Raw genomic sequence first — 20,438 nt, forward strand, 5'->3', positions numbered from 1 at the left:
ACAATGGATAATATTTATGAAATATTTTAACTTGAAACGGTTCAAATCTGACCCGAACACAATAGGAGGGTTAGTGTGTGTTTACAGAATATTGAACTGGGGAACAGATACACTCCCAGCTTCCCCTGTTGGGTCGCAGAAAGCCAGCGACTGGCTGAGCCAACTTCAGAAAGTTTTACAGTCATTAGTAGCCTATTCCTTAGCAATGATCAAACAGATTGCGCACTTAAAAAAAAAAAAAAAAAAAAAAGTACAGCTAAGTGTACAGCAGGCATCGGACAAACAAAGGGACAGCAAATGCATGTTCAGGGAATATATTTATTACCCTTAGGATACGGAGTGCGCGTCCGGTATGTTCATTGCTAACCACGAGCTCCACATGCTACGTCGTACTGCAAATCACAAGCACCCAAGCGGCCGGTTCACCTGACAGGCATATTATTTTGGAGGGGGGGGGGGGGGGGGGGAGGAAAGGCATTCAAGTGTGCCACTGAATGTTTATTTGCAGTTTAAACCAGGCCCATTCAAAACCCGGCCGTCCTCAGGGACTTCGCCGATGCGTTGAGGCTCGTTTCTCGCGCGTCCTGGACGACCAGCGGGCCGAGAATGGCATTGTGGGTCAGCCCGTGGAAACCTGGAGGAAAAGGCGGGAGGGGGGGGCCTCACTGTAGTGGAATCGATTGTGGACTTGTCCACCCACCGAACGTCACACCAATTCACCCACCTGAGCGCAGGCCACGCGTCTTCCTGTACCCACAGTGGGAATCGCAGCAGGAACACAGGGAATTCTGGGAACGGTCATCCAGGAGCACCCACCTGTGCGAGAGACAGGCACCCTTCACGCATCATCTTTAGCAAGCTCCAAACTCCTCGCCAGCGACTGCCAAGTCCATACCAGCATAGACGGCGCCATTTTAAATAATATCCAGCCGTAAAAAACGGACTACGAAAGTGTGATCTGTCCAGGTCACTCAGGATAAGTGTGAATGTAGAGATGCAAATGGAAAAAAAAACGTAAAGACAACCCAAGTGCCTCCTACCGTTTTTCGTCTTTGCAGTAGAAACAAGCCTTTTTGCCCTCATCAAGGCTCTCCGGGTCCCAAACAGACAGTCTGCAGTGGATATAGATCTTTTGGGTGGGAGAGAGAGAGTGGTGGTGATGAGTAGATGTTAGCCAGCCAAATTTACCCAAACTCCTTCGGCACACCCCTGACCCCCGACCCCCAGGACTCACATTAGCTCCAAGGGAGAATTTGAAGGCCTGCACGTGAAGCTCAAGTTCAGAGGTTTTCACTCTGGGACGAAACATGGATCTGCCGATCTTACTGTCCATTAAACAGCTAAGAAACAGGTCACACAAACACACACGTACTGATCAGCTCAGTCATTTAATGTACTATATATGGCAAATAATTCCTTTAAAAAGGGGTTACTTTTGATTATAGACTACCAGGAGAAATGAATGGGGGCATGCCAGATGAAACTGACACCTGATACCAGGAACCACTTTGGGAGGGGGCAATGGGGGTTGGGGATTTCAAATTATTCTAAACTGAACAAAAACACAAGACAGCCTTGTGGCATTTAAAAAAAAAAAATAAAAAATAAAAAATGGATTTCACAGGTTCTCAGCCACAAGAGGTCAAGAGGCCTCACCCCCCGTTGGCGATGATGGGGTAGACGGGTCCGGGGGGGTCCGGTCCTGGAGTGGTCGCTGCCACACACTCGTCCAGCAGCAGCAGGAGGGGAAGGTGGGCCTGCTGGTCCACTGCAGCCCAGATGGGGATGAGGGAGCCCAGGTAGAAGGTGGAGGACTGGGCCGGCCCACTGAAGTCACCTGCAGGGGAAGAGAAAGAAAAAGCTACTGCAGAGAAATTTGACATCAAAATGCAGGCCACTAAAATACGTTTTATCACTTGGTTCATATTGTCCTGGTACACTGGCTTTGGTTCCAGTTATTCTTCGGTTAGCTTTTCCAGTGTCGATTGCAATCTAGTGGTCCCCCCCCCCAAATAAAATAAATAGAGACCCAAGTAACCACATGAAGCAAGGCAACTAATAGACAACTCCAGTTGATTAATGAAGCAACACAAACCCAGCAGGACCTGTGGCCCCCCAGGACCAGAGCTGCAGACCCCCGGGGCCCGAAGCTCGAGGTGTCGGGGGCCCCACGGCTCTACCCGACTCGGTTCGGAGCCAGAACTCACCGTTCATGAGTGCCATGTGGAAGCGCAGGTCTCCGGACTCCAGCAGCAGCCAGGTCGGCGTGTACAAGGGGGGACCCCAATCCTGAGGCCTGGGGCGCAGGAGAGATCATTCGGAGTGTGTGGCAGCAAATTTAAATCAGAAATATCCCCCCCCCTCCCCCCCCCCTCCTTCCCCTCCCTCCAGTCCTCATCCCTAGGAGCAGCTTTTGTCAACTACCACCCAACCACGGTGGTATACTGGACGGAGCGTCACTGAATGCCCATGTGCAGAACAGTTACTGAAACTGACAAGACTATTGTACAGCAACAAATTCTTTCCAATGCTTCTGGTTACATCTGTGGTTAAACCAGGGCTGCCCAACCCCGTTCCTGGAGATCTGCACTGTAGGTTCTCTCCAACCCTAACAAAGCACACCTCACTCACCAACTAGAGATCTCATTGAACTGCCAATTAACAGAATCATGCATGCCAATTTAGGGTTGAAATGAAAACCTACAGGACAGTGGACCTCCAGGAACAGGGTGGGGCAGTCCGGGGTTAAACCACAGAACCACAAGCTATTGAAGACATGTTACTGGCTGCTATGAAGAGTGTGTATAGCAAGCAGGTAACGGCAATTGTGAAGTATTGGAAGTCAGACCACACACAGCCGACCCCTCATGCTCACCTTGGATAAACACATGTGACCGGATAAGAAGTCTGAGTGGCTCCAGCCCAGTAGCTCAGCTCATTGGAGTAGATTACCTGGTCTTCGGTTATCTGGGGAGAGGAGTTCGTGAACGAGTCAGGCATGCTGTGACATCACCGCTAATAAATCCCAGACTACTCAAATTAGCTCTGCTTAAAATTGGAACGATTCAAGTCAGTGGTTAGGAGCACCTGGCTGAAAATTCCAGCGTAAACCATCTTCGGCTGGTTTGAGCCATGTTTCTGAAACTTCTAGCTGGCCGACCAACTGTTCACCACCTGACCAGCCTATAGTCAGCTATTCCACCAGCTTGGCCTCCAGCTAACCAGCTTTTACCAGCCACAGGCCAGCTATAACCCACTTAAGTCTTTGCTGGAATTTTCAGGCGGAGGCCGTGCTAGCACACGGTGGGTTCGTTTCAATCCGGATTTGAACAAAAAGCCAGACAACCCAAAAAAAAAACAAACAAAAAAAAAAAACCACGCTAGACGAAGAACAGTACCATTCGCCTGAAACGGCAATCGTCCAGCTGGGTGCTGAAGACCGTCTCCATCTCTCCCCCCGTCCCGTCAGCAGTCGTTGTGGGCAAGCAGTTACCCAGGAGGATGTAGGGGTCTGGACTCCCAGTCTTCCGCTGCCGTTCCGTCCATTTCACAATTACGGTGTCATTCCAGCTACATTCCACCGAAACTTCTAGTAGTCAGGAGGAAGAAAAAAAAAAAAAAAAAACACAGGGTAGAAGAAAGAACGGAAGAGTGGTGGGTGGGGGAAGACTCGCAATAATTGTTGATACAAACGTTACCTGCATGGACAAGAGCATAGCTCGCTACGACCAAAAGGACCACGCCAATCTGCACCGGCGTCATCTCTAGAGTAACAAAGAAGAAAAAAAGCCGTTTTTTTAACGCGATCTGATTGCGGGTAATTGATTTCAGCTGTAACATACAAGTGGGCCAAGAACGGTCCAGTATCGAGTGTTTATCTACACGTAACGTAGACCATCGTTAATTCATTTTTTTATTGAATGTAACGACTTGTAGATTTAACGTAGCCTATAAATCTTCTTTAATGTGCTTGCAAAGACTTACGGTAGTGCAAACACCGCCGGTACGCCTCAAAAGACCGCACACTGTTTTGAATCTAAATGTCCCGTTAAGAGGTGTTCGTGTGCGGTAATTAAAAGTTTCTGTGTCTCACTTGAGTTGATAAACCCGCTCCCAGAAATCCGTCCCAATTTCGCCACCACGTGAAAATGCTCCTGAAGTAGTCGGGAAAACATTGAAGGGATGCCAGCATTATGCCCCGCTAAAGAAATACCAGCCTTTGTAAGCAGTATGAATGTATAGCGTCAGACGCCTGCGTCATTTTTCAATTACGAATTCGCCTTCGATCTGATAGCTGCCCAACCACGTTCTCAATTGAAGCAGTTACGGTTTTTAAATGGGCTGCCCTGTAGATTTCCATTTCAACCCTAATTCGACTAATTAGCTGCTCAGAGATCTCTAGCTGTTGAATGGGTTGTGCTGTTTTTCAGGGCTTGAGTGAAAACCTAGCCTACACGACAGTGCATCACCAGGAACATGATTTGGGCAGCCCTGCTTAATGAACACAAGGGTGTGGCTGTTGTGTTGTTGGTCTCCGTTTTTTGCTCTTCTTTCTGGGAGTCACTTTGGTTAAAACACAACATTGGCTGATCCGTTTCAGGATTTTGTGCCAACTTCTGTTCTTAGCTCAGTCATATCTTGAGCTGACATTTGTGTAAACACCAGCTATGCTGCAAGTGTATCTCATCTAGTTGATTCTCATTTTAAGGAACTTAAATGATTTATAGTAGACAAAAGGGTCATGGAGATTACTATAAAGCTTACATAAAAAATTGTAAATGATTCTTTACCAAGTTATTTGGTAAAATTTTACTTGCATCAGAGAGACATCCATAAATATGCAACTGAAGGCAGTCTCACTGATTTTGTTCCCTGTACATTTAAGAGCCTAATGGGTAAAATACCTTTTAGTACAGAGCTGTGGTTCAGTGGAATAGACTTTCCTCTGCATCCAAATCTTGTGCATCAGAGAATTTTAAGTTATCCTTAAAAAGATGACTGTTTAAAAACTGTAACCATCATTGTTTTTTATAATATAATCTTCCAATCTGATGTCTTTCCTGTGGTGAATGTATTGCCCTCTCATATCCGTTTGTAATGCATTAACTGTGTTGTACTGGATGTTTTGTCATGTTTATGTTTGAATATTAGAGGACCACAATGGAAATAAGCCTGCTGGCTTTCTCGTGTTTATATCCTCGAAAATCTTTAAAGAATTACAGTCAGTACAGTCTTAAGAAATCTCGTTTTTAAATGGTCAAATAAATTCATTGATTCATCCTAAAGACTTTACTGTGTTTGAGTACAGGAGAGAACCAGTTTAGTTTATAGAGCTGTCAGAAACTAAGGTAATTGGTTGGAACAAAAGCCAGCCCTACACAACCAGCGTTGTACAGCCAAAATGCCCACATTGTTCCAAATTTCATTTATAAAGTATTTATAATTTTTTCTCCCCTTCAGAATGTGTAAGTTAACTTTGAAATTCTTAACTGTGTGAAGCACAAACCCCACAATGAGATGTCTGGCACACATTTAATACATTCATACTGTGAAATCTCACAAAATCTTTAAACACAAAAAAAAGTGAAGGCAACCAAAGGACTCCAGAACAAATTCTTTCCAACACAAAGCCAAAGCATTCGGGTGTTTATTTCAATAAAAAATAGGAAGGCAAAGAATAAATCAACACCAGAGGATTTAGTTTGGCGCCCTCTGCTGGATCAGTGCCACAGGTCAGCCTCGGAGCCACCTGTCCCCATCCAGCCTTGCCCAGAGACACCTGCAGCAGGCACACGCTTCACCTGGAACAGGAGACACCGGATGAGCAGTGCTGCTGGGGTAATGGACTGCATTTTTTATACAGCGCTTTTATCCAAAGCGCTTTACAATTGATGCCTCTCATTCGCCAGAGCAGTTAGGGGTTAGGTGTCTTGCTCAAGGACACTTCGACATGCCCAGGGCGGGGTTTGAACCGGCAACCCTCCGACTGCCAGACAATCGGTCTTACCTCCCGAGCTATATCGCCCAACAGAGCAGTGCTTCTCAGCCTCGGTCCTGGGGTACCCCTGTGTACGCTGGTTTCCGCTCCAAACACAATTGCAATCCCAGAATTTTAACAAGTCATTCATTTTTCTTAATTAGGAGCTTTTCGTGATTGTTTACCCTCTTAAACCACATTGTCAGAAATTGCAATGTGTGCCATGGAGAATAAAATCCCCATGTTCATGCTGCACTACATAGAAAACAATTGAATCAATAGGCTTCTAATTGGACAAAGTTTGGACACCAGACCCATGACACTAACAATGTAGAAGATAAAGAATTCAAAGACAAAGCAAATGATAAAGCCAAACTGTATTTTGTCAATAAATTTTAGGAAATGAAACACGTGTTCAGCTACATGTTCAGGAGTCTGTTGATTAACCCCAGTCTTTCAATTGGTCCAAAATGTTTGTTACCCCTTACATAAAAGTGGGTAAATAATCGCTCCAAATATGAAAAAGTATCTAATGAAGAAAAACTAACAGCTTGTTAAAATCTGGGGACTGCCATTGTGGTTGGAGCAAAGACCAGCATACAGAGGGGTGCACCAGGACCAATGATGGGAACCCATCAGAATGGCAGAACCCCAGAAAGCTTACCAAACTCTGGCTACATGAAATCATGGCCTCCAGTGCTCTGTAGTCAGAGAGAGAGAGAGAGAGAGAGAGAGATAATATTAAAATTCAGTAGCAGTGGGAGAACAAGGTATAAACCCCACAAGAGGTGGAGCCTGTCCTCAACTTGCTTAAGCTAACCAAAGAACTCTCTCCACACAACAAACCAATTTAATTTAATGTTCCACTGGGACTGACAAGTTGTCAACCAATTCTGCACTTCTTGCATTTGCCATCTCTCTTGGACTATACAACCCCCCCCCCCCCCCAAGGGGCAACTACAACCAACATAAGAGTTTAAATCTCCAGACCAGTGGTTCCCAAACCTCCCCTCGGGTACCCCCCCATCTGGACCCAGGCATCCGAGGAGTTCCATCGCAAGCACACCCGATACAACCATCGACTGCCTTCATCAGTCACATCAGGTATGGTTGTGATGGAACACAAACACCTGTGTGCATACCTGTGGTCCAGAAGTGGCCACCCGAGGAGAGATTTGGGAAGCGCTGCTCTGGACCACGGAAGCGCAGGAGACCTGGGAAAGGCTACTCTCAGGTAGAGGCGACAACTGTTCCCGTTGCAGAGCAGTGTTCCGCGCTCAAGGCTTAAACTACTGCCGAGCTGGTTGCAGTTGCTCCAAAAAGTTCAGGGTCTGTTGAGCCGAAAGTGTAAACGGAAGCCAGGATCAGATCCTCAAGGGCTTTTGCCGGAAAGTGGGTTGACCTTGTTCTGGCACGGGACACTTCCCCGATTCGGAGTGCTGGCATCCCCGAGACCCGTCGATGATGGTGAGGGGTCCAAGCGTGGCCGTGTGGGTCACACCCTGCACCCCTGGGAACGAGATGGTCGCTAAAAACGGAATCTCCCCGCCCCTTTTACAAACAAATAACATTAAGGCTAAAAACAATTATCAGCTCATTACAATAAAAAAAAAATTCAGGGATTTAATAGAATGTTTGGTAAAGTAATCTGTGTTGAACAGCAAGTTCACCCTGAAGGGTTTGGTGCATTCTGTAGTTCTCCTAAGGAGGTTTAAACTTTGGGCAAGAACCTCGGTTATACTTGGTGGCGATGTGACATACGGCAGATTTAAAGGGGTAGTCCAGCTTTTAGGGAAATCTTATCCATAGTTAGACGATCAATACCAATTTCATCCTCGTGCTAAAATATTAGACAAGATCTACGGTCTGCATGCCAACTGTGCTTGTGCTGCCTCTATGAATGGCTGCAGACAGAAGCAACGTGCTCTTGAATAAACCCCAGAATAACACCATAACAACCCCCCCCACCCCAGGACCGAGTTTGAAAACATCCGGTTCACATGAAGCCAATTTCTCACACGGCTACTCTTCTGGCCACAAGATGGACAATCGCCACACAGGTGCGTAAAGTACAGCAGTAACAGGAAATACCTGAGTCCGAGCTCCGGCTCCGCCTCTCTTTGGACAGGCAGTGAGAATCACAGCAGGAACAGAGGGAACTCTGGGAAGGATCGTCTAAGAGCTCCCACCTTTATAAAAATAAAAAAAACAGAACAGACAGAAAAATCTCACACTCATACAAATCCCAGACAATTTAACACTTTAATAAACTCTACAATCACAGTTAAAATTTGAAAATAACCATCTTGTTATAAATTTTCTGTAACCTGTAATAACGTTAGTGTCAAAATGGTTGAAGCACTGAAAAAATTAATAACAGTTTTAAACCATTGACTGTTTTTAATTGGCCCTCGAGTCACTCAAGGTTTTTGAATGTCCTGCCAGTTAAGTCGGTGAAGTGCTCAATATCCTCCTTTCAAAGAGGCCCTGTTGGTTCCTCTTCAATTAGCCGGTTAGACAAGGGAGCCGACACATTGGAAACCATAATGCCATTTCACTGAAGATGGCACTAAGCTTACACCTAAGAATTACCCTCTTAAAAAAAATCACTGAGTGCAGGTCTTTTATATAACACTCTACGTACATACATACAGTATTGGACCCTGGTCTGTTGAGAGACCGTAGTCAGATGCTAATGAAAGTTGGTCGGGATGTTAGCGCCTCGCTAAACGCGACGAGGTAGCATAGGAACACAAACAAAGTAAACCAGTTGCCAGTGCACATCGGCGGCAGCAGCGTGCGTTGCCATAGCTACCCTTCCAGCTCTTTGTTGTACTGGCAAGCCTTCCTCCTCTTGTCCAGGCCCTGTGGGTCCCAGGCAACGATCCTGCAGTGGAGGTACACCTGGGCGTTTGGGGCAGAGTGAGGTAATATGGAGGGGGGGGGGGGGGGGGTCACCAATCTTCAAACCCTACATTTCAGCCAGATCTCAGATGTTCTGCAAGCTCCAAGACTGGCCGTCCCCCTCCCTCTATGGTAACTTCACCCAGGCACCATGAGCCTCATTCACAAAACTTCTCTTAAATCATTCTTGCTTTCGTTCCTAAAAATGTTCCTACGAAAAAAACCAATATGGGATTCATGACACATTCAGGTGCAGACCTTTGTTTTTTGTGCATATCCCAGGTGTACGAGAGGTATGAATGCTGGAAGTTTGTAAATTTTATGCGCAGTCCCGTTCATGTCATTTGCATAGGAACGGGAATGCTACTGCTCGTATCAACTCAGGTGAATGCGCTAGCTAGCTTCTACTGCACCGCGACTCCCGGATTAGGGGGTCTCCTAAAGGAATGCCATGCGAAGGAAGCAGCCACAAAACAGGAAGTTAGGCACGTCTGTGGCGCACTCACTTCCTGTCCCGCGGCAAAACGGAAGGCCTGCAGAAAAAGACGCAGCTCTGAGCTTTGCTGTCTGGGCAGGAACCTGGAGCTCCCAAACTTGCTGTCCAGCAGACATCTTTAAAAGGGAAGGAGGTGGGAGGAAAGACTGCAGCATTATACATTTCCAGCCCTGGAGGGTTACAGTGTTGTTTCAATAAAGACAGTGTCATTGATGTGAAGCACCATGATTTCCAAGAGCTCCCCCTTGTGGAGGTTCTTCAGCCTGCTAAACGTGAGCGAGTGAGCGTTACATCTAAACATACCAGTCCTTCACCTGATCTACAGAGCACAGGTGGGTCAGTCAGTCGCCTCAGATCAGCGAAATGACAGAGTGAGGATGATACTTCCGACCAATGATCCGATTTTGGCAGAACCTCACTGCCCGCAGAGAGCACCCTTAAACAAGCAAGGGCGTCCCAGCCCAACCCCTAACCCCCCTCACCCCCCGTTGGCGATGACGGGGTAGACGGGCCCGGAGGGGTCCGGTTCTGGAGTGGTCGCTGCCACACACTCGTCCAGCAGCAGCAGGAGGGGAAGGTGGGCCTGCTGGTCCACTGCAGCCCAGATGGGGATGAGGGAGCCCAGGTAGAAGGTGGAGGACTGGGCCGGCCCACTGAAGTCACCTGCAGGAAAAAAAAACCAGGTGCGTGCGCGCTCAGGACGCTGACCACCTCTCTCTCTCTCTCTCTCTCTCGTTAGCATCCCTGCTCACTGCAAACCAGTTTGGGACTCCGCAACAAATGGACATGCGTTTGCTCCCGTTTGGAGAATGATAGCGGTGTGTTGCAACCCGACCGTTTCAACCATGACTTCGGACAAGTCAGGCCCGCCGGCTTTCACCGGTGCTCGTCAGAGACGCTGCTCACCGTTAGCAATCCCCATGAAGAACCGCAGGCTTCCGTGCCCAAACGCAGTCCCAAAGGATGGGTCCATGAATCCTGGGAACATGCCCATAGGTCTGTACACGGCAAAGACACAATATTTCAGGAAGCTAAGGTATTTTGGGACATCAAAAAAAAAAAAGAAGCACTTCACAGGTTTGACGGGGATCACCATAGGGACCAACAGTCCCAGCACTGAGTAAAAATAATTAACGGACAATCTTGCCCTTACCTTCTGTACTCGCACTCAACAGGAACTGAGAATACAGGCGGTTGCGGCTTGGGTAACGGCTTGTAGGTTAGCCTGGTATTGTAAGTCACCCACTTCGCTGTTATCTTGAGGGAGGGAAAGCGTCCAGTTTATATTGCAGATCCGGTGGTCCTACTCAAGTGCCCTACTAGATTAAAAGAGGCGTCTACCTGCCGCTTTAGACGACATTCGTCGAGTCGGATTCTGAACGCGATCTTCATGCTTCCATCGGGAAGCTCCGTGACGTTGGTTGCAAAGCAGCTTCCGAGGAAGACGCGTGAGAATTCCACATGCTGACCCACCGTCCATGTCACTCCAACGGTGTAGTTACTGCACTCAATATGGACATCTGTTAGGGAGGAAATATAGCATCAGACGAGATTCAAACGAAGGTGAACCTGTTAGGTCAGTCTAATCTAATCAAATGTGATTGAAAAAATAAAATAAAAAATTCTGACAGCCGTTTATTTTAAACCGTAGAGTAGGAAACGCGCAGAGACCAAATACCAGAGTTTCGATAAAGTAAACAAAAGTAATAATGCAGTCCTATAATCAAAGCCATGCAATCACGGAAATATTAAATAGTTTATACCGCCATCGTAAGTAGTTGCGATGGCTGTGGCCACAACAGTCAAGGCCAAAACACCTCGCCATAAGCAATTCATTTACACGAAACGAATCTCCTTTGTAGCCTACTGCCCTTTAGACTTAGGTGAAAACTAATTACAGATCATTAACAGGATGCCACCTGCTGCCCCGTGACGTCCACGCACCTGTACACGCTTCGAAAAATCCCGCGATTCTTCTGTTCAAATGTTATACACGCCATTAGTTTCCAGAGAAAGTTTTAGGACGTTCATTTCGCGGAACAGTTCGATGAATAAATATTCCATCGATGCTTTTTAAGCTAGGTACTGTGCCCAAACAAGTAAGCCCGCATTGGACATTTGATATGGTAACTGTTCAAAAACCAAGCCGTTTCTTTCTCCGGAACCATAGCTATAACATTGAGAACGCTGGGATTTTTTTACACGTTACGCAGGAAGTGAAGTAGAATTGTTGTCATTTTCCCTTTAGAAATAAGCTTGAAAAGGCACACGATTTGTTTTAGTAGGAGGCAAATAAGAACATATCTGTTTTAAGAAAACCTTGTAAGCACTCTTTAATTGTATTTAAAAAATCTATATTCGGATTTCGAAACCACAGACCGTGAAAATGTTGATTAAGGTTAAGGTAAGTATCCAGCGTTATCTTTGCAAGCTTTGGTAGCTAACTGTGTTTTACCTCGGTGAGTGTAGTAACGGTAGCTAACATAACGCCAACGAAGAGGTTTATATGTATAGATGCATTACACCTTTGTGACACCCTATGTAGATTACTGAGTGTTAGTTAGCTGAATAACTAAGTAGTGCTAGTTAGCTGACTTGATATAGGGGAAATGGGAATATCCAATAGTCATTCTTTCAGCACGTGAAACTATCTGCATGAAATCTAAGAATGACATAGCTAGCCAAATTGGTCGGTTCAGTGGAACGCATGCCTAAGGTCCAGAGGTGTGCCGATGTGGAGCGGTTTCAGAGGTCCACCGAATCAAACCTTGGTCTCACAGTTAGCCTCAGGTAAACTGGTCCCATCGTTCGAGCTCTGTTGCGACTGGAGACACGGCGGATGAAAGCAGCGGGGCTATATTTGAATCAACCTGACGGCTATGTTCTCATCTGTGAAAGGGAACAGAAGACACCTGGTACCTTTACTCGTTTTGTTCGCTTTAATTGTGTCTCTGTTCTTATTCCCAGACGCTCACCGGCAAAGAAATCGAGATTGATATTGAGCCCACAGACAAGGTATGAAGAGACGTTTGTGTGGATAAACTCGTTCGTCGTTTCTCTGCTAGACTGCGTCTAAATTACACTCATCCCTCTGTATAGTATGAATGTACCGTAGTATCCAATCTCTCAGTGTGTAGCCTATATAACTGCTCTCGTGTTCAGTGTTTGTGTTATGTACTGTACTGTCCATTAGGAGCATAAAAGGTAGTAACCCTCTTTTGATGACTGTTTATGTATCTCTCTCTCTCAGGTGGAAAGGATTAAAGAAAGAGTAGAGGAGAAAGAAGGGATTCCACCTCAGCAACAGAGACTCATCTACAGTGGGAAACAAATGTAATAATTTACTCCATGTTTGCGTGCTTGTTGACACCCGGTTAATTGCAGGGTCTAAGACATCCCTGACAAAAAATGGGATCCCTTTTGGCTAGATTTGGCTATAGGCTCAAAAAAAACAAAAATGGGAATGGCGTGCACATATGCACGTGCACTCTGCTCGCGCACGTGCACTCTGCTCGCGGGCGTACATGCACGTGCACTCAGCTCACGGACGTACATGCACGTGCACTCTGCTCGTGCGTGTACATGCACGTGAACGCTGCTCGTGCGCGTGCTGTACTGAGCTCTTCTCTCTCTCTCTTTCTCAGGAATGATGAGAAGACCGCTGCGGACTACAAGATCCAGGGGGGCTCTGTGCTCCACTTGGTTCTGGCACTAAGGGGCGGGGCCTCATAAACCCGTGGCACCTAGCTCCGCCCCTTCCCTGCTGGTCAGAGTTTCCACCGTACTTTGGGCCCTGGTGTCTGTCTGTGGTGCCAAAATCTTCCATGTGACACCGGTTTCTGATCGCCAAGCTCACGCGTGTAGAGACGTGCGTAGAGTATGTTGAAATTTCCAGAATGTTTTTTTAAATTTTATTTTATGCTTTAGCCCTTTTGTTCCCTGCTGCCCCCAGCAGGGACAGAATCATGGTTCCACAGATCTTTATGTCCCTGGGATAGACAGGGAGAGCATGGCCCCGTGCGTGGGCTATAAAGATCGGTGGACGTTGGTCACGCGTTTCTGAGCACCCGCGAACGCAGCGCCATTTGGAGACCGTCGATCGATTGCTTCATCAATAAAATGTGAGGTGTGCTGTTGCTCTGTGTCTGTGTTTTCAGTGTAAGTCATCAGGGTGTGTGTGTGTGTCCAGCATGCCTAAGGAGACTGCTTTTCCTGAAAATCTCAGGAGTGTATAGTTCTCTAAGTTTGCCTTGTATCATTTTAGTGGTAGTTTCCTGTGGACAGTGGTTGCTTCCTGTTGGCAGTGGTTGCTTCCTGTGAACGGTGGTAGTTGCCTGTGGACAGTGGTTGCTTCCTGTGGACAGTTGTTGGTTCCTGTGAATGTTGTGTCTCCTCCACTTTGTTAGTCTTCCTTAAAGCAGTCTGCTCTTTTCAATCAACTTTTATTTAAAAAATAAAACAACCCAAACCAACCAAAACAAATCAACACAGCAAGGATTAATTCTCAACACAACATATTTGTCCCCCCCCCCCTCCTCCCCCAAACATTTTGTGCCACAGTATAAGTAGTGTCCCCTCTCGTCACTGTTTCAGTGGTGTATGAGCAGCAGGCGCCCCCGTACAGAATGAGAAGTGTACAATATGAGTTTTAGCCAACTGTACAGCTGCGGATTGTGCGTCCTGAGCAGGGAAGGGCTCTACAGTGCTCCCATTTTAGGAGCGATCGCTCCTGAAGTTTGAAGTGTGCTAACTGTGCTAAAAATCATTTAGGAGCACATCTGCTAATCGGGATGCATTGGTGGGCTCCCACATTTTTCAACACAAGAGCACACATGCTCCTTTTTTTGGGGGGAAAAAAAAAGTTAGCGGAGAGTAGGGTTTGGTGTCGAGAGCCGGTTCTGATTTTCCAAGAACCTGGAATTCGTTTATCGAATCCGTTTATCGAAACCTGAAAATGTTTCAGGTTTCGATAAAGTGAATGAGTGAAATGCAAAGAATTTTAATCAACTGCCGAGACCACTCTTTTACCAAAATGACAATTGACTTTTTATGGCAGCCTAAATCTGCAGAAAATAAAGATGGTTTTGCGTACAGACACATTCGGATTTCTTTTTCGCACTGGAACAATATCACAAGAATCGGAAGCCAGGATTCGATAATAACAGGATTCGATAAGCAGAATGGGAATGGTAACCGGAATTGAAAAAATCTAAACGTTACCCAACCCTAGCGTAAGAGTCCTTGCTGTGTTCTCTCGGAGGTACATTCAGGTAAAATAATGTGGGTAAGGTTGAACATTGCACCCCTCCCAATTTAAAAACATTCTCCAGGGAAGCACGTCTTCCCGGCGTACTGGCGCAAACACCATTAGCTTTGTGCCTACGCTGGGCATGACATTTTCTGTATTGATTCTCCTGGGTCTGAACCCATGTAGATGCTAACAGAACCACTTTTATACCTCTGAGGGAAGGGACTGATGCCTGCTTTGTAGTTCAATGGGGGGAAAAGGAGATAAGAACACTGTTGTGGGGGGTTGGGGGGGGGGGAGAGTGTGAGAACAGGAGAAAGTGTTGGTGTTAATCCTGTGGCTCGCTGACCAAAAGGGACCCACCGGTCCCGTCTCAGGTGACAAAGCCGTTTCGCACGGACGTGACGCGTGGGGGAGGCCGAAGTTCTGAGAAGACCCGCCCTCTCCTGAACAGTTCTCACACAAGAAACGACACTGTCCCCCAATCGGGTTCAGTTTTTTCAGAGCAGTTCAACTGTTCAACGATGACTGACGGCTGAGCTGGCCAATGATAAGAGAAGAGGAAGGGGGGAGGGGAGGGGACTGGAATACTGGGTGCCTGGATTGGCCGGCTGCTGTGAAAAGCTCACTTCCTGTTGGACGTGATTGATGGGGCCAGGTGGTTCAGTGGCATGCGTCCGTGTCACTGACAGACAGCTGTCGCACATTATTGACAAGCGTCCATTTTGGAGCAGGAGCCGGCCTGGCGTGTCTGCAGAGTTCGGGGTCACGGGGGGCTAGTCAGTCCAGGTCCGGACGGCGGAATGATTTCATTGGTCGACGGGCAGAATCCACCTCCTCACCAGCGAGGGCGGGTGGGTTGGCTGACAGCTGTCACTCACAGGCCGCAGCGGGGAAGGAGTCGATCTGCACGGTGTCCTGAAAGGTGGAGCCCTGGGCAGAGAATGAGACTCGAACCCGCATTCGCAGACTCACCTGGGGAAGAGAGTCACATGGAGCAGGTGTCTTTCTCACGCACACATATATGCAGCGTACAGAAAGGATCGACGGAGAAAGCAAACAAGCACACACACACACCTTGTTGGGGTTGTTGAGAAGGACAGTCTGGGTCACCTGACCCAGTCCATCAGCGGGTATGACATCACCGCTTGGAGCTTTCATTTGCAGCTGCACGCTCTGAGAGGGAGGTCAAAGGTCAGGGGTTACATTATTACATTACAGGCATTTAGCAGACGCTCTTATCCAGAGCGACTTACATTGCATCCGTTCATACAGCTGGATATATGCTGAAGCAATGCGAGTACCTTGCTCAGGGGAACAACGGTAGTGGGTTAAAAGGGCAAGGGGCACAGAACAAACGGAAAGGTAGACAGGCCATAAGAAGGACAAGGAGACAGAAAAGGGAAGAGAAATAATAGTAGAAATATTTATGTTTATATTATATATATTAGAGTTTCTCAGCCTTGGTCCAGGGGACCCACTGTGTATGCTGGCGCTTTCCCCAAACCACAGTAACAAGCTCTGTACTGTAACGACTTAATTAAGACACTAATAGTTCTTAATTAGAATTTTCACATTGAAAGGACAGCTGAGAGTCTGAGACAGGCAGGGAGAGACACGCCTGGGAGCCACGCCCACCTTGGGCACCGCCGCCTGCAGCGTGAAGTGTGTGATGTCACAGTGGGAGGAGTTAGAGGCGACGAGGGTGACGGTGACGCTGGTGTCCGTCTGTCTGTCACACTGCAGAGTCAGAGTCACTCCGTTCTTCTCGTACACCTTCACACCGGGCGCTGCAGATGCACACACTGACGCATACACACGCACGCAAACGTAGACACGCACACACACATACACAAACGCACACACAAACGCACACACACACACATACGCACACACACACACACACACACAAACATGCACACACATATGCACACACACACGCGCACACACACACACACAGACACACACGCACGCACACGCACACACACACACACAAACACACACAAACATGCACACACATATGCACACACACACGCGCGCACACACACAAACACACAGACACACGCACGCAAACGTAGACACGCACACACACACACACACACACAGACACACAGACACACACGCACGCAAACGTAGACACGCACACACACACACACACACACACACACACACACACACGCACGCAAACGTAGACACGCACACACACATACACAAACGCACACACACACGCACACACACACAAACACACGGTTATATTGCACAGTGGTCTTGGGGGGGCGGGGGGGGGGGGGGGTGTACACAGGTAGCACTGCTCCAGCAGAGTGGCTCCTCCCCTCTCTTACCTGGGGCCGGATCCAGACCCCCCAGCAGGTCCAGCAGGTCCCCCCCAACACTGCTGCTCACAGCGCCGAGGCCCGGAGGGGCGGGGGCAGCCAGGCGGGGCTGCAGAGGCTCATCAGACCCCCCCAACAGGTCCAACAGGTCACACACCTGAGAGAGAGAACACCTGTACTTATACACACACACCTGAGAATACACCAGTACTTATATACACACACACACACCTGAGAGAGAAAACACCTGTATTCATACACACACACACACTGGAGAATACACCTGTGTTTATACACACACACACACCTGAGAGAGAACACACTATATTTTTTCTTTATTTTTTTTTCTTTTACCACGTGCAAATAAACTAAACTAAACTAAACTGTATTCATATACACACACCTAAGAGAGAGAACACACCTGTGTTTATATACACAAACATACACACCTATGAGAGAATACGCAAATACATACGTATGCTCACTCACTCACACAGGTTCAGAATTTTGGCCACCCTTGAAAACGATACACAAAATGACTATCGAAAACAAATAACATGAGCCTTTTTCTGTAATATTTTATAAGGCTGGAGAACACTCAATCCATTAATCAAATTATCAATCAATCAATAACTCATTCACTCAATCTCCATAATGCTAAAATATTAAAGCATTGAACACGTGAGCCTGGACAATATGGTGGCCGTCAAGATGAACAGTAACTGCACACTAGGGTCAGAGCTGACCTGGGCTGCAGGTTGTGGAGCCTCTGTCCCCTCCTCCTGCTTGTTTTTGGTTTGCTCCAGCCCTTTCAGGGTTCCTCCCGCCACCATCTCCCCGTTGGTGTGTCCCGGGGAGTTCTTGTCAATCACGGGCATCCTCTCCAGCACGGCAGCCCTGTGGGCACAGCATACACAGGCTACCACACCGTGACTTAGAGCCAAGATGGCCGTCACTTCACCACACCAGGTGTGCCCCTTGACTTAGAGCCAAGATGGCCGCCACTTCACTACACCAGGTGTGCCATTTCGGATCTACACAGCGTACAGGCTACCACACCTTGACTTAAAGACATCTCAGCGGACATACATAGTGTTCACGTGATAAACTTACCAGTTGCCGATGATTACCCAAACTCAAACACCAATATATATGTCCTGGTCGCGTGATACTTTACGAGCTGACGAGACTGACCACATGCAGCATAATTCCAACTGTCCCACACCTGCCTCCCTATGACAGTACCTCATGTGGTCGTACTTCCTGAAGAGCGCGTTGTACTCTACTGCCCTCTGCTGGAGCTCCACGTCAATGCAGCTGCCATAGATGCTGACAATGCTCCTGATACGACTGGGGGGAGAGAGGAGGGGGGGAGAGAAAAAAATCAATAAAGCTTTAAAAAATTGTTGTATTCTGATACCACTTTTAAAGTTATGGAAAGGTGTTGGCTGTATATGTATAAATGAATACTGATTTCAGATCAGTAAGTGCTTTGTGTGAAGCGCTTGGTGTCGGCTGTATCCATGTAAGAACATACTGATCTGAGACCAGTAAGTGCTTTGCTGGATTCAGGTCTTACTCCACGTTCTGCGTGATTCGGGTGCTCAGCTTCATGGTTGCCGTGAGAGCGAAACCTCTGGTCGCCGGGGCGGACATGTGAGACTGTAGCACCGTCTCCAAGGCGTCCAGAACATCATCCTCTGTAACCTAGCAACATCGCATCAGCAAACATCATCACCGTCACCAGACGGTCACCAAGCAACAGCCAAAATTCAGACTAAAAATGAGATGTCATCAAAAATCAATCCTCTCTCTCCATCTCTCGCCCTCCCTCTCTCTCTCTCTCTTTCTCACTCTCTCAATTTCAGCTCATAATGGCATGACAAAATCAACGGTCAGGTTTTTGGTAAAGCGCATACATCCAACATATGTAAAGTGATGGTGGGAGGGGTGGAGGGAGGACCAGAGAGGGCAGCTCCTCCTGATTGGCTGCTGTCAGCAGCGCCTGTTCCCTCCCACAGCCAGGCAGGCCTACAGGACCTTGGACAGCAGTGGCCTCACACAGGATTGCTCAGCTGAGGCTGATTGCCAATCAACCCCAGCGTTAACCAGTTGCCTGCGCTAAGCCGTTTATAAAAGTGCGACCTCCCGCGTCTTTAGAGAGAGAGAGCGTTTCACCCCCCGCCCGCCCACTGGGCCCTTTCAGCCTCCAGAGTGAGAGTGCCGTTTTTTTAGTTTTTTTAAAAGTTTTTTTCCCACTGGACGTTTTCTTTGGGTCTTGGAGCACAAGGTCAGTATGTTTTGCCTGTTCCCCTCATACCTCGGAGAGCCCTTCCCCCCCCCCCCCCCGTGCCAAGTCACACAAAGAAAAACTAATAAAAACCCACCAACATACATGCATATATGCTTCCTCCCACACTCAGCCTCTCTCTCTCTCTCTCTCTCTCTCTCTTACCTGTACAGGTTCTGTCTCCTCACACTCTCCTTCCAGCAGGAGGTCTCCATACTCCCCAATACACCAGCAGGCCACCTGCACCAGAGACTGCTGCAGAGGAACACACACACAACACACTATTATACACTATACACACACCACACACACACTATTACACACTATACACACACCATCATACACTATTACACACTATACACACACCATCATACACTATTACACACCACACAGGCACCATCATACAGTACACACACACTACCTGTGAGATGTCAGTCACCAGTGCCCTGTACAGTTTGTGTACAGTGTAGCAGTGCAGCTCTGTTGCCGTGGTAATGAGCTGGATCAAATTGGGCACCGTCTCATCTCTCACATCGCCCCCTGCCTGAGAAACAGGGTATTACAGCAGTGATGTTACATTTATGTGCAATAATTTAAGACAATCCACATCAAGCACCTCCAGCAAGAGATCTACTGCAAAAATCACAGACAGCCTGTCAAAGAGGGTATTTACCCTGGTACACACACAGGCTGGTGCTGTGAAAGGGGGTATTTACCCTGGTACACACAGAGGCTGATGGTGTTAAAGAGGGTATTTACCCTGGTACACACAGAGGCTGATGGTGTTAAAGGGGGTATTTACCCTGGTACACACAGAGGCTGCTGCTGTGAAAGGGGGTATTTACCCTGGTACACACAGAGGCTGGTGCTGTTAAAGAGGGTATTTATCCTGGTACACACAGAGGCTGGTGCTGTTAAAGGGGGTATTTACCCTGGTACACACAGAGGCTGGTGCTGTGAAAGGGGGTATTTACCGTGGTAAGAACATGCAGGATGGTATCGATGTGCCAGCGCTGAGATGGGGCATACCTAACAGAGGCACAGAGACACAGGTGTTCAGTGATTCAGGTAAATGCAGTAAACATTCCACCGTGAAACACACAGACAGTGAGACATAGAGACACAGACTGAGAAACAGACAGTGAGACACACAGACTCATAGTGTAACAGTCACACGTGTGAACCAAGAG

The 20,438-nt window shown here is 47.6% G+C and overlaps 4 protein-coding genes across 7 annotated transcripts in view; 1 reads left to right on the forward strand and 3 right to left on the reverse strand.

Moving 5' to 3' along the window:
• Window positions 1–300: 300 nt before the first annotated feature.
• On the reverse strand, window positions 301–4,237 carry LOC135260547 (zona pellucida sperm-binding protein 3-like). 2 transcript variants are annotated; one of them, XM_064345849.1, is made up of 10 exons: window positions 4,094–4,237; window positions 3,699–3,764; window positions 3,399–3,589; window positions 2,876–2,967; window positions 2,208–2,296; window positions 1,657–1,837; window positions 1,235–1,340; window positions 1,041–1,129; window positions 725–816; window positions 301–634 (listed from the first exon to the last, which is right to left on the reverse strand). In XM_064345849.1, exons 1-10 carry the CDS (start codon window positions 4,173–4,175, stop codon window positions 525–527), a joined length of 1,098 nt encoding a protein of 365 aa, XP_064201919.1. In that variant the 5' UTR covers window positions 4,176–4,237; the 3' UTR covers window positions 301–524. The 2 variants fall into 2 exon arrangements, with proteins under 2 accessions (XP_064201919.1, XP_064201920.1); XM_064345850.1 differs by having other exon boundaries at window positions 3,985–4,126.
• A 1,393-nt stretch (window positions 4,238–5,630) lies between these two features.
• On the reverse strand, window positions 5,631–11,299 carry LOC135260548 (zona pellucida sperm-binding protein 3-like). Its single transcript, XM_064345851.1, has 11 exons — window positions 11,141–11,299; window positions 10,719–10,897; window positions 10,531–10,634; window positions 10,284–10,375; window positions 9,860–10,040; window positions 9,388–9,493; window positions 8,793–8,881; window positions 8,069–8,166; window positions 7,380–7,487; window positions 6,642–6,678; window positions 5,631–5,801 (listed from the first exon to the last, which is right to left on the reverse strand). Exons 1-10 carry the CDS (start codon window positions 11,211–11,213, stop codon window positions 6,662–6,664), a joined length of 1,047 nt encoding a protein of 348 aa, XP_064201921.1. The 5' UTR covers window positions 11,214–11,299; the 3' UTR covers window positions 5,631–5,801; window positions 6,642–6,661.
• A 6-nt stretch (window positions 11,300–11,305) lies between these two features.
• On the forward strand, window positions 11,306–13,513 carry nedd8l (NEDD8 ubiquitin like modifier, like). Of its 3 annotated transcripts, none has more exons than XM_064345884.1 (4): window positions 11,306–11,503; window positions 12,345–12,392; window positions 12,628–12,710; window positions 13,022–13,513. In XM_064345884.1, exons 1-4 carry the CDS (start codon window positions 11,444–11,446, stop codon window positions 13,107–13,109), a joined length of 279 nt encoding a protein of 92 aa, XP_064201954.1. In that variant the 5' UTR covers window positions 11,306–11,443; the 3' UTR covers window positions 13,110–13,513. The 3 variants fall into 3 exon arrangements, with proteins under 3 accessions (XP_064201954.1, XP_064201955.1, XP_064201956.1); XM_064345885.1 differs by having other exon boundaries at window positions 11,308–11,476; XM_064345886.1 differs by having other exon boundaries at window positions 11,346–11,781.
• A 713-nt stretch (window positions 13,514–14,226) lies between these two features.
• ap1g2 (adaptor related protein complex 1 subunit gamma 2) overlaps window positions 14,227–20,438 on the reverse strand; it is a 16,493-nt gene continuing 10,281 nt past the window's right edge. The window contains exons 13-22 of the mRNA XM_064345829.1: window positions 20,223–20,277; window positions 19,670–19,792; window positions 19,414–19,503; window positions 18,538–18,665; window positions 18,204–18,308; window positions 17,705–17,855; window positions 16,968–17,115; window positions 16,264–16,430; window positions 15,703–15,801; window positions 14,227–15,600 (exon numbers count right to left, since the gene is read on the reverse strand). Coding sequence (XP_064201899.1) covers window positions 15,499–15,600; window positions 15,703–15,801; window positions 16,264–16,430; window positions 16,968–17,115; window positions 17,705–17,855; window positions 18,204–18,308; window positions 18,538–18,665; window positions 19,414–19,503; window positions 19,670–19,792; window positions 20,223–20,277 — 1,168 coding nt within the window. The 3' untranslated portion in view covers window positions 14,227–15,498. The remainder of the gene's footprint in view (window positions 15,601–15,702; window positions 15,802–16,263; window positions 16,431–16,967; window positions 17,116–17,704; window positions 17,856–18,203; window positions 18,309–18,537; window positions 18,666–19,413; window positions 19,504–19,669; window positions 19,793–20,222; window positions 20,278–20,438) is intronic.

The sequence above is a fragment of the Anguilla rostrata genome, chromosome 8 (assembly GCF_018555375.3).
Source record: "Anguilla rostrata isolate EN2019 chromosome 8, ASM1855537v3, whole genome shotgun sequence".
Classification (NCBI taxonomy): Eukaryota; Metazoa; Chordata; class Actinopteri; order Anguilliformes; family Anguillidae; genus Anguilla; species Anguilla rostrata.